Source organism: Egretta garzetta, unplaced genomic scaffold (genome assembly GCF_000687185.1).
Source record: "Egretta garzetta isolate BGI_Z169 unplaced genomic scaffold, ASM68718v1 scaffold17, whole genome shotgun sequence".
NCBI lineage: Eukaryota > Metazoa > Chordata > Aves > Pelecaniformes > Ardeidae > Egretta > Egretta garzetta.
In genome coordinates, this window is record NW_009260136.1 from 536,157 (window position 1) to 549,053 (window position 12,897).

At 41.9% G+C, this 12,897-nt stretch overlaps 1 protein-coding gene across 1 annotated transcript in view; it reads right to left on the bottom strand.

The window, feature by feature from the left end:
- Window positions 1-12,850, bottom strand: part of POLR1B (RNA polymerase I subunit B) — a 17,771-nt gene extending 4,921 nt beyond the window's left edge. The window contains exons 1-10 of the mRNA XM_009641650.2: window positions 11,325-12,850; window positions 9,757-9,889; window positions 8,577-8,713; window positions 7,858-8,081; window positions 5,955-6,126; window positions 4,135-4,306; window positions 3,032-3,313; window positions 2,286-2,419; window positions 1,757-1,927; window positions 977-1,133 (exon numbers count right to left, since the gene is read on the bottom strand). Of these exons, the coding sequence (XP_009639945.1) occupies window positions 977-1,133; window positions 1,757-1,927; window positions 2,286-2,419; window positions 3,032-3,313; window positions 4,135-4,306; window positions 5,955-6,126; window positions 7,858-8,081; window positions 8,577-8,713; window positions 9,757-9,889; window positions 11,325-11,444 (1,702 nt within the window). The 5' untranslated portion in view covers window positions 11,445-12,850. The remainder of the gene's footprint in view (window positions 1-976; window positions 1,134-1,756; window positions 1,928-2,285; window positions 2,420-3,031; window positions 3,314-4,134; window positions 4,307-5,954; window positions 6,127-7,857; window positions 8,082-8,576; window positions 8,714-9,756; window positions 9,890-11,324) is intronic.
- Between the last annotated feature and the right edge of the window lie 47 nt (window positions 12,851-12,897).

Below are 12,897 nucleotides of genomic sequence, written 5' to 3' on the forward strand. Positions count from 1 at the left end.
TTTCCCCCTCTCCCCAGAGTTTCCCATAGTGAGGCACACCTTGCATACTTCCAGGCCAGAAAGCATTTGCTTCTGCGGTATAAATACATTGGCAAGGAAAACAAGTTTTCAACATAGTTACATTGGTACTTGCAGAAGAATATGAAAAAGTGGTAGTGTTTTAAGGACATCTTTCTGATAATATTGCCAGAAATGTAGTATGCTAGTGATGCTATTGAGGTAGTGAGACCTGCTCTCTTTAAGTCCCTACCCACACACTTTCTCTTAGCCTGCCTTTTTTTTTTTTAAACAAGCTTCTTGCACATCACTTACACCTCAGCTGATTGAAACCCCACTACATACCCTATCCCAACTTCTTTCAGACAACCGAATAAATCGATTTAAATCTTTGTCAAATAGTTGTCAGAAAAAACCCCACCCTATTGCCACAGTGCTGTATTGCTCTCTTGCAATAGATGCCTAGCAAGTGTCCTCTCAGCAGCTGCAGTGTCAAGACAGCAGCTGCTCACCGAAAGCAGGTGGCAAGGAAACCTCATGCTAACTACTGCAGAGCATCTACCGTAGCTACCAGTCAGAGGTAGGTTAACCTCTGTCAGTTGTGGGGACGAGAGGACTGTTGGCAGCACAGCTGTCAGACACTAACACCACCAAGCAGATGGTGCCGTTGCAGTGCCCTTTACTTGTCTATAAGATCAACAGCATCAAATTAAGAAAAAAAACAAACAAAACTTACTAAAGGCTTAAGGAAGGCAACATGAGTGCAACAACCTAGAACTGCCCACTGGAAGGCAGCCAGGATGATAAATTTGACTTAGTTTACTTTGCTGTGAAAAGTATGGCTGTTAATCCACCTGAATGTTGAAACAATGTCTGGGAAGAGCTATTATTTGGGAATGCAGGAATACACACAAGAACAGACACATTTTCCCCTCTCCCTTGCCCTGGGACTTGCGGCATTAGATACTACAGCACTTACCCATCTGGCACTGGTACATGTTTCGTGGACTTTGGTTGTGGTCGGAGAAGGGGATAAGGTTGGCCACCACGCTCAGAATGCTGTGAGGGAAGAGCTCCTGGTGAGTGGTTATTCCAGGCACCACCTCCGACTCCAGTGAGGCCACATTCATGAAGATCTGCAGGCATCAAATTGGACAATGCTCATTCACTTCCTTCTTTTAAAGGGAAGGAAGCAAAACAAAGCTGCCCCCGATATCTTTTTACTCATTTCACTTTTAGCTGTGGTCATTGTCTGCACCTTAGTCTATTAGCAGGCAAGAAAAATATCAGACAGCTGTTAAACTACCTATCACAAATCACAGACCAACTGCAAGGAAAGCAAGTCTGGAAATACAAAACTGCAGTAACATGTCCTTCTTCTCATCTCCCATTTTAGTTGTTCCAAATGGGCGAGTTCCCCGGCAATCCACTGCTTGGCCAGCCACAGGCAATTTGAAGAACATGATGAGACAGTACACACAAGAGAGCAATCCTTCACCTTAAAAGCTTCACTAAGTTAATACTGAAAGCAGATTTCAATATCTCAGAAAGATCCCTACAGTCCATCTAAGACATTTACTGGAAACCAATAAACAGGAGGTGAGAAAACCCTTTTCCCGCCACCTATTCTAGCTCTTCAACACAAGCTCCCAATGTCCCATCTTCAGCTCCTTTCACAAATATTTTCCAAAATATTTTTTTTTGATGCTGGGTACCTCTGTAATAGTCAGAGCTCTATAAAGGAATATGAAAGCCCCACCTGTTCCAGAGTACCAATCCATTCATTCCTTCCAAAGAACAGGTTTCTGACAGGCCGCACCATCCGGCAAGGGGTAGTAAAAATGAACAACCCAGGATACAGACTGGGTTTTCCTGTCATTGGGATAAGGACAACTTCTGCCCGTGCAGGAAACCTCTTTTCTTGTGTTATCTGTTTGTGCAAAGAAATACCCATTTAGAAACACAAACCAATACTGGTTTAGTTAGGCTGCATCCAACAGGCTACACAAGGAAAATGCTAACCACAGGAGTAGCTATTAATATAAAATGGCGGAGAAAAGATTTTAAGAATAATTCTAGAAAAAGCTCCAGCAAGAAAAGGACAGAATATGTCTATCTTACCTTTTTCAACAAAAATTTCTTCTAAAAATTATTTCACAAACCAACAGACCAAACATGGATATAAACAAGAAAAACAGAAAAGCCCACTCCAATACTAATAAATGCACCTATTTTTGACCACTGCATACTGAGGATGTTTAGCTAAGAAACACTTTAAACAAGACAACCTTGAAACGGCGGAGGGTTTCTGCAATCTCAGGAGCCAGCTCCCACTCTACCCAGCCCACCACAGCACCATCCAACACAACTCTGTAACACTCCGCATAAGGCTTGCTTGGAGTCGCATCAATGGGGGTGACACCTGTGAGAAGAGGGGGTTGGTAGAAGGAACAGCCAAAAAAGCAAACAAAACACAGAGTTTATTTCTGCAGGAAGCCTCAATCCACACCAAAGAGCTTTCTGAGACAGCAAAAAATTCAGACCCACAGGGCAAAGCTGTAGATTACTTAATGGAAAATACAAACCACGCACAACTAAGAATGCCATTACATTCCCCATTTTTCTGATTGAAATAAGGATTCCCATTATTGTGGTAATCATAAGTGAGCTGCAGTTTAATTCAAGTAACCAGCAGCACTGGAACGTCACTGCTTGGTCCAACTTCTTAGAGCTGGTACCGTGCAATTCCCTGTGCTTAAGTGAACTTCTTCACTCTACAGCACACAGCTAAGAGTCATCTGCATTGAGCTTTACACTCTCCAAAAGTTTGACACGCCTGTATAAGCAACGTGCTACTTACCACTAAGCAGAAGCACAGTAAGTCAGTAAGTACCAGTTCAACTTGATTTCACCTTCTCAAGTTAACAGTGTACAGTGATGATATCTGGAGAACCTTTCCCAGATACGGGTCTGCAGGGCAGAAAGGTTAAAAAGGAAGACCGCTTCATTAAAGGATCAAACCAGTGAAACATACCTAGGGAACATAACAAAGGTGGAATGTCTGTCACAGGCACCATCTCCGTCACTATTTCACACACAGCTGTCATGTGGTTCATCAGACCGCAGGGTTCTCCATCTGGGGTGTCCACAGGGCACAGGAACCCCCAGGATTCGGGCAGCAGCTTGCGGACAGTTGTAGTTCTCATCTGGGAAAACGCTGCCCCTCTGTGTATGCAGCGGAAGTGGGAAAGGTAGCGAATGAAATTCAGCTTGTCTCCCACCACACAGAGACCGCTGTCCTGTAACATGCCCAGGCCTTGGGAATAAAATTGAGATTTATGTCAGGATGTCATCCAGCTTTAACAACTGAAGTATGTTGTTACACGTCAGTTTCTGCTTTTTCACTGACAAGCCCTAAAGATGCTCACACAGAACTCCAACAACAGAAGACACGTGTGCTGTTGCCTGTGCATGGGCAACTCGGTGACCTGTAAGAGGCCCAGAGACTTTAAATTCCAAGCTACTGCTTAAAATCCAACTCCTTTTAGAAACATATGAAAGTCATCCCAGTGAAGTGACTCAGGGATTTGCAGCTGGTACTTTTTACTGAAATTCTGCAGCATTCTAACCTCATTTCACTTTCTAGTGGGCATTCCATTACAGCATCATCACACTAGAAACCTCAGGGAAGAACCAGGTCAATTTGAAATACACATTAGTGAAGCAGTTTCTCTCCATTTAAGCTCACGTGACCAGTGAGGCGGTCCTGATAAACAAATGCCCCTTCTCTGTCTTACATTGCATCTTCTAAGAAGAAATAATCTTTGGGAAAACAAATCGAAATGTGGTTGCTGTTTTGGACGATGCTAAATTTAATTTCAACTCTCTATTTGGGTAAAGGCTTTGCTTTAATAACTAACCCGGTTTATATCATGCATAAAGTCTCTGCTTGAGGAGAAATCTTGCCTTTTTCCTCAAGTATCCCTTTCCTCACACCACTTTCATTAATTCAGTTACAGCATACAATGTCTGCATATAAGCAGTTGTTAAGCAGTTAAGACCTCAGTTTTATGCTGTTTCTCATTCTGTTTAGCAGGAAAAAAAAAAAAAAAAGGCTTCTTAAGCCTGAAGATTTACCGGTTTTAGATCGCAGGTTACCAGTTGCAAGAAGATATTCAAATGGCTTGGTAAAGTCTGTTGCCAGGCTGAACGCCTTCACCAAACTGTCTGCATTTATGCTGATATCTGCCTTTTCTGTTCTTTTCTCCAATACGAACTTAACAGATTGCAACCAGCTTTCAAGCCTCTCCTACAGTTTGAAAGTGAGAGATTTACATTTAAAACAGGAAAAAAAAAAGCTCAAATTAGAACTTCACATCAGTTGCATGTGCTACAGAAATCCTCTGAAATCAGCAGGATGGACACCTTTTACTGAACTGACAGTTTTCCACCTGTGTTTCCCACACTGAATTCATTTGATCAAAAAGCTGACGGGATCACGCCAACACAAACCTGCAAGGGAAATACCCATCCAACAACTTCGCAATCACTTCCACCCAGACTGTGATGAGTCTGGCAAACAAAGAACAATAACACAATTTCAGAAAGAACAAACAAAACCCAAAGCAGAAATTGTACCTATAATCTGACCACAAGAATAACTCCACTGATTAGCCTGCTAAATACATTGATGAAGTAAAACCACATTATGAAGTAAGTTTAGATACCAAAACTTGAAGGCCACGGACACAGAATATTTAAATGTTGCTGAGGCAATCTTGAGTTAGTGGACTGGATTTTCATTTTAGCTGTAATTTTATCACTGCTGTGATCTTAGATACTATATAAAAAAGGGAAAAGGATGTAAGGTACGCAACAATGCTTTGAGGTCTTAGTAAAAATCCACTATATACAGCCACACTGTGTCTACTGTATGCTCTAGTCTATTTAGGATCTTTGCATTCAAAAAAGGGGCTGTTAACTCACTCCCTGCAGATCTGACAGGGCCATGCAGGAAAGCAACCTTTTCTGGTTCCTGGTGGTAGTTCTATATAGCACTAAAATGCTTCACAGAGCTCACTTTTTATTTTATTTCTAAACCCACTGAAGGCACTCAAGTAGTAGAGAGGTTTTGTTAGTCTTTCAACAAACAACACTAAAGACAATTTTGGCTAAAATGGAAAAGAAGGGTTAAAACCAAAAAAGTTATCTAATAACTCAGGGAAGTATCTTTACTTGGGAATGGGAACTACTATTCCACAATGATTTTGATGGGACAGCCAAGCTTCTGAACAGGAAGACTTTCCTCCCGGCATCCTAAAATGAGGAAACCCTAGATATAAACTGAATTCATATTGAATTGGAATAGATTAGGAAGCCAAATTTTTACATCACCAGTAATAAATTAACTGCGTAAGTCAGAAAAATGCTATCAACCTCCTGATCCGTAAAGGAATTTAAAGATGGGAAAATGATGACAGCATCATGAATCATCACTTTTGGAAGATGGTGGGGGGAGGGGGTTATTTTCTTGCACATTTGCCATATGAAACAGCAGCAACGCCACAAAACAGATCTTTACTACTCCCTTGTCAATTGATACAACAGAAGTATGCTGTTTCAAAACCCTTTTCAAACACCAGGAGGGTCGGTATTCCTCCTTTCTCAGATTCCCACCCTGAATGGGGTGCTTTAATTTGTTCTGGAAGGCTACGAAGCTCTTTATTCCAGGTTTTGTACAGGCTTTTCTTCAGCATATTTAGTACCCTATATGGAGACAGCTAAGCCTTCCTCAACTACACTGCTTGGTTACGCTACACCCAGCACTCTCTCAGCCTTCACACCCAGGCTCCCTGCTCTTCAGTCTGGCTCCTGCACTTCTCCTGTCCCCATGGTCACTGTGGGGTCTGGACTGGATAACCATTACATTCACAGGCTTACACCCCTTAAGACCTTACCTTTAAAAACATAAGGAAAAGCTGGCCTGGGGTAAGCACTTCTTGATTCATCAGACTGTCTGGATTATCCTCCATGCACTCCCCTTTGGCAAAAGCATACAGCTTCCGGGTCATCATACAGAGCAGGTAGAACTTTTCAGTTCTGTTTGTCAGGTGTATGCAGATACACTTGCTGGAGGAAGAGTAAAAAGGAGGACAACTAACACCATCTCTTCATGCTAGCTGTTCTTCAAGTTTCTCCTAAATAACTGCAAACCAAACTTTTTGGCTAAAAAGCGTAACAAGGCACAAGCTTCTCCAGTTGCCCTTACTGTTATATGAAAATTCCAAGAAATAATAATTAAAAAAACCCAGCTGAAAAATTACCAACTTGTCTTTTTAAGGGGCTAGTTTTGTTAAGGATATACCTGGCTAATTAGATGAAGGTAAACCTTGTGAAAGACTGATTTTACACACTCCCATGTTAGATGTCCTTGTAAGTATACAATTTATGTAAACAGGTATTGGAGTCAGGACCAGTCATCAGATAAGGTTTGCATGTTATGTTACAGTAGCTATGACACCAATCGCATCCACATACGCGCGCCCCACCCCAAATCTGAGCTGGAAACTAATAGCAAACCACGAAATGTTTCTGGTAATTCTATCAGTGTCTTGCCACAGAAAGTCCAAATATCCACTGCTATCAACTCACATGCAGAAAACTGTGGGCTGAACAAGACTCTACCCCAAGCAAAAAGGAAAGCCACACCTAATTCCCACTAAAGCTGATGGGCTGCTTTCCAAGACACCTGAGATCGCCTGCTCTCCAAGACACAAGTGCAACAGTCTTCCATCAGCACTCGAGGATTTTTTTGAGCTTTTCACTTCTCTACATTGCCCTCTACTGAAGCCTTCACAACTTCACTGCAAAGCAAGACAAAACTCCAAAGGCAGGTTCTGTCCAGATAAGTTACAGTTCCAGCATTCTTACATACAGGGTGCATCCCAATTAATGTTTTCACTATTCCTCCCCTTCTATCTCCTCAGCTGAGGCAAATAAGGTGTACAGAACATATCAGAGAGGAAAAAAACCCAAACCAAAACAAACTATCCACCAGAATATTTAGAAATAAGAAAAACAGAGTAATTCTGACTTTCTTGAAAGCCACTCACATTTCTCAGTACAAAGTTCCGTGCTTCCAGCCGGTCTATGGACTTTTAAGTGCCCCTCTGAGGCACCTGCAGGCTGCCTTTGTGTTCCCAGCCACCTGACCAACCCCTATTTACAAGTCCTCAAGGACTTGGGCATCCCAAATGATCATTTCCATGTGGTAAAAGACCCCTCAAAGAGCAAACACCTACTTTACAAGAAAAAAATTATCATTTAGTTGAAAGCCTATCAACACTGACAATCTCAAAGCCAGTTCTTCCATTCCTTTCTAACTTACTCCATGGAAGAAACAAGACTTTAAAGCATCCAACTTCTACCATTTGAAAAGATAAATGTTGCCAACAACTGCGTGAAACTGTTAAAGTGCCACAAATTGCAGTATTTCTGTTCAACAAATAGAGCCTTGAGCAGTCACAGACCTAGCTTCAACCTTCTCTTCCTTGATCTTTATGTTTTTCATCAAATACATCAGAAAATCACATCTAAATAACAACTGATACCCTCGCCTGAAACCCTTTTAGGGATACTTGTGTCAATCCATTAAAATATATATTTCGGAACACCACAAATACAGATTATCATACTATCCTGGAGTCCTATCAAAAAGTGGCCACTGGCTATCATTTAATAAATGCATATGAAAATCATAACAAAGTGTGACGTAACATGGCTCTTAAGTACTCTTAAATCTACCTACAATTTCAATACAATTAAACTGAATCACACACTCCAACACGCATACATACATACTTCAAAATGAAATCTGCAGCCTGCTCATTGCTATACCACTCAGGAAGGTTAAGTTTTATTCTGAAGCTCTTTCCCAGGTATTCGAGGACGTTTTGCTGTGTGAAACAGCCTGCATCCACTACCGCTCTCATCATCTCAGTAACACAGTTCACATAAAAGCTGTCACCTTCCTTTTCTTTGACCAACTCTTCAAAAATTTGGTAGTCTGGGAAATTAACTAATGCCTGAAAGACAGAAGTGTATCAGATCAGAAAAACAAAGTCATAGTAGAAAAATAAAGTCATAGCAACGTCTGTCTGTAAAATACAGCAAAAGAAGTAGGTCACCCCACTGATTGAGGTTTTCAGTCCTCTGGAAATACCCTTCCGCTACGCAAGCTGAAAAATACTGTGGGGCTGAGGTGCTTAGAGAGTAATACGGGGGATATTCATACCCTAATGATGATCACAAGTACTGCCTTGGAAAAAAACAAACCTGCATCCTCTAAATTAACAGGCTTCTCCTGTTTAGGTAAGATTTACTAATATCTTCACAGAATGAGCTCACTTAAAAACCATGAATTTAATTCACCATTGCCTCAAGCTGCTACTACTTCAGCCAGTATAGGAAGGATGGCTGAAAATACTTATATGGAATTAGCTTCTCATTACTTAAATAAAAATGCTTAGCAAAACTTCTGTATTTATTTAACACAGAAAGCACAAGCATTAGTTGTTTACCTTCAGAGCAAATCCCAAGGGAAGGAAGAACAACTCTTTCTGAAAAATGAAATTCACCATGACACAACCATTTTCCAAGTAGTGAAGGTTCATATTTATTGCAGTGTGCTCATCCTTAACACAGTGCATCACTACTCCTGCAAAAATTAACACAAGCAAAGACCAACATGAGCTGTACAAAACCAACTGCCTGCATTACTGTGACCTATCTGAGCAAGTGTGAGACAATTAATGAGAGAAACTTCAGTACTTCGTGGCTGAGTACAGGAGGCCGATCACTAGTTTCAGCATAAGACTCCCATTTCAAATAAATACACCAGCCCAATTCAGTTCTTAGTGGACAAATGTCTCAAGAAAGCCAGCACGCTTGTGGAGAGGCTTGGAAGATGCAGTTTTTAAAAAAGGAAAGCCCCAAGCCTCAACTATTCTGTCTGTAACCTCAGGTTGTAAGACACAGCAACACACAAGTGCTCTTCCTAATGGCATGCTGGGTCAAGTTTTCACATCTCTGCATTCAGGTGGTACCACTGAAGCAGTGTTTCCTGGTTCTGTCCCATGCTATCCACTGCAGGACAAAATAAAATAAAACAAATGGGACCATTTAAACTGGCACTGCCTCAAAATTAATTAATGTGGAATTACAGTGTGTGCTCAAGCACGGCAGTCCAGACAAATCAGCAGCTGGTAACACCTGAGTTTAAAACTGTAACTTTTCTGGTTTAATTAAATTTTAAACTTGTTTTACTGAGTGTACATGACAAAGGTATGGGATAGCCAAGAATCCAGTTAATCTGCTTCATGTAAATTAAATCTGCCATCGCGAAGTACGGATATAAACAAATTCAATGAAACAAGTTCAGCAGTTTACACTGACTTCTACTGAAAGTAGGGTTTTAGTTACACCTTCCACGTAACAAAAGGTTACACGTATTACAAGGCCTAGAATACAATCTCCTTGCTCAGCATGGGTGCCTCAGATAACTCCCACAAGGTCAGCACCTCCCTCATGCTTGTACCATTACAGTGGTGTTGACCCTTTTATTTTTATATGTAGCAAAAAAATATAAACAACATACAAGACCTACATCAAAACAACTACCAAAAGTCAGCTATAGATGGTCACTCCTGTTTGTCCCGAAGTAGTTACTAGCAGGATGCCGCAGGAAACTGTTCAGCTTACCGTATTCTGTGAAACCAGGGCCTCTGTTTTTCCATTTATGTCTTGTCATTGCAAGAGGGAAATTTCGCCTGGGCATAATCAGCATCCTAATAACTTTTTCTAAGCCATTAATTATAAAGTAGCCTCCCATTTCCTGGCAGAAGAAGAAAAATAATTTTAATGTGCTTAGAAATTAATTTCAAGCATTTTAAGTATAAGACAAAAATGCCTGTATTGTATGTTAACAAACATTTAATGTTTTAACTGTGAAACATATAGCAAGACATATGTTTCAGCACTGCATTTGGAAAGGCTGCACTCCTGGCCAGCAACTATTAAGTCTAAATACAGCACAGTGTAAGGAAAGGGATGCACATTCCACAATTTAAAGGAAGAAAGAAAGAAACCCCCAGAACCCGTGTGGGTCAACTGAACAGCTTTGAAGAGCTGACATTAACTATGTTTTTAATACTCTGATGTTCTCATTTTGAGTTTATAAACCAGAGGGATCTTCAGTGCAGAAAACCTCTTTCTGGTCACACACAAGCTTAACACTGATAAATTTACAGCTCTCCAAATGGTATGCCATTAGACAAAAAGTGCTGCAGAGGCGAGTAATACTATGAACAAAGGTCCAAGCAGCATACTAGGGGAGCAGCAACAGTATGCCATTGTAGATTTTCTTTTATAGTTTGCTCGCTCTTTTTCTGAGTGCAACATAAGGCACTAAATAATTCCATATTCAATTCCCACAGCTGACATGCTACTGGGGAGATGAGGAAAAAGCTGCAGAAGACAACTGAAAATGAAAATGTCTCTTTCAAGGCCTGTTCTCCAAATTTTTGTCTCCACAGAGGCCCACTCACAGCTACATAGCCTCAGTTGTGGGTTAATAGTTGAGAAGAATGACAGGGACCTGTTGGAGCGAGTCCAGAGGAGGGCCACAAAAATGATCCAAGGGCTGCAGCACCTCTCCTTATGTGGACAGGCTGAGAGAGTTGGGGTTGTTCAGCCTGGAGAAGAGGAGGCTGCAGGGAGACCCGACTGCGGCCTTTCAGTACTTAAAGGGAGAAAGGGAAAGATGGGGACAATCTTTTTAGCAGGGCCAGCTGTGACAGGACAAGGGGTAATGGCTTTAAACTAAAACAGGGTAGAAATTCTTTACAATGAGGGTGGTTAAACACGGGAACAGGTTGCCCAGAGAGGCGGTGGAGCCCCCATCCCTGGAAACATTCAAGGCCAGGTTGGACGGGGCTCTGAGCAACCTGATCGAGTTGAAGATGTCCCTGCTCACTGCAGAGGGGTTCGGCTAGATGATATCTAAAGGTCCCTTCCAACCCAAAGCATTCTGTGATTCTATACTGGAATGGCAGGTATCAGCACCAAACAGATACCTGTATTCAAAGACAGTCGTGACTGCAAATTTTTCAAGATGCTGTATGGAACCACCATAAATGGGGTACATTCAGAAAAAATAACAAGTCAAACTTGAAATAAAATATAAATGCTCCAGTTCTGTAAAGAGAAGCTGGCCTAAGATACTGTTCATGTAAAATGCAGATTTTTCTGACCCACAACATTCCCATTACCTCTTCCTCCTCATGGTGCTGTATGAGCTCTTGTGCAGAAAGATTATAGAGGTTGCACAACTTGGACTTCACCATGATTGGAATATACCCCAGGGGCTGTTTAATAGTCCCTTGGGGCATGCCATTCACTGACCAGCTGATGTCAGCCTAAAACACAATGCAAACAGTGAGCAAATTAACCGTACATTTAATATAACCACAATCTGTTTAACAAAATTCTATCACTGTAAAATGGTAATAATGACAATAAAAAGCAGAACTAGTAGATAGATGCATAAAGATTACTCCATGGAAAAGAGTCAACATGGGTTTACAGAAGAAAATTGTGTAAGTGTAGAACTAGGTAAAGAAGCTGCTAGTAAACAAAATTGATAGAGACTACTTTGCTTTTCAGACCCTTCAATAGAGCAGCCTAAATAAAAAAGAAAGCTGCAGGGAATGAAAGGAAACCTCAGAAGTTAACAAACAATTAAAAAGTAGAAGAAAATGGAAACCGCTCAATGAAAGCACATCCACACTACAAACTGTCAGAAGACCTTTCCTAAGACTTGTTCACTTCACATGTTCGTGAGTGAACAGGGAATGATTACACACTGCTTCCTGCTGTGCCAGGGCAGGGAGTGGGAGAGACCAACCAACCTGTCCAAGCACAAGGCAACACCTTCTCACTCAAGGCACAGCAAAATGTTTTGTTCCAACCGTTCCAAACATTTACGCAAGTTCAAAAAACAAATAACGAAACAAACATTGGAAAAAAAGATGGGAAATAATTCAGGTATGAAAAATAAAAGCATCTCTCGCTCAGGAAAATCTAAGAGGCATTGTGAAAAGGGCCGTGAACAATCTGCGACTGCCCCACTTTCATATTCAGGTAAGATACTGCACTTACAGTTGCTTTTATCACTTTTAGTTGTAATGCTTTGGACAAACTGGAAAAAAAAAAAAAAAAGCACTGAAATTGCAAGTGAGCATTCCCTTGCACCGGATGCCTCATGCAAACGTACAGACAAAAATACACAATTTTAACAGAAAACAGCAACAGCTGTACAATCCTTTCACAGTGCAAAGGAAAATATTTGCTGAGGATGCTGCTTCTCTAGGCAAATTTCAGAGCAATTTGGAAAAACAATGACCATAGGATGCGAACAATCGGGATTTACAACGCTGGACTTCTACATGGGAGCACCATTGCTTCTGAAACCTGGATTCCTGCGGAAACAAGATCAGGATTGCCATGCTCCCTGGGGTGACACCGGTCTCCTTCCCAGGTCTTCTGAACGGGCTGGCTGATGGCGAGGCAAATCTGACAGCAGAGTAAACAACGCAGCCGGGGTCCCGTGGAGAAGAAGGGCGGCGGCGGGGCCCCTAGCGAGCCCGGTTTGACGGGAAGTTCGCGCGGTGAGCTCGTACTTCACCAACACCCGAGCCTCCACGCGGGACAGGGCTCCTAGAAATCCCCCCACGGCAGGAGGAACCGGGAAGGGGCCTTTAACCGAAGCACAGGGACAGGCGTGCGGGGCTCAGCTGGCTCTGCTCCCGCCACGCGACGCGGGCACGCGCGGCGGGCGGCCCC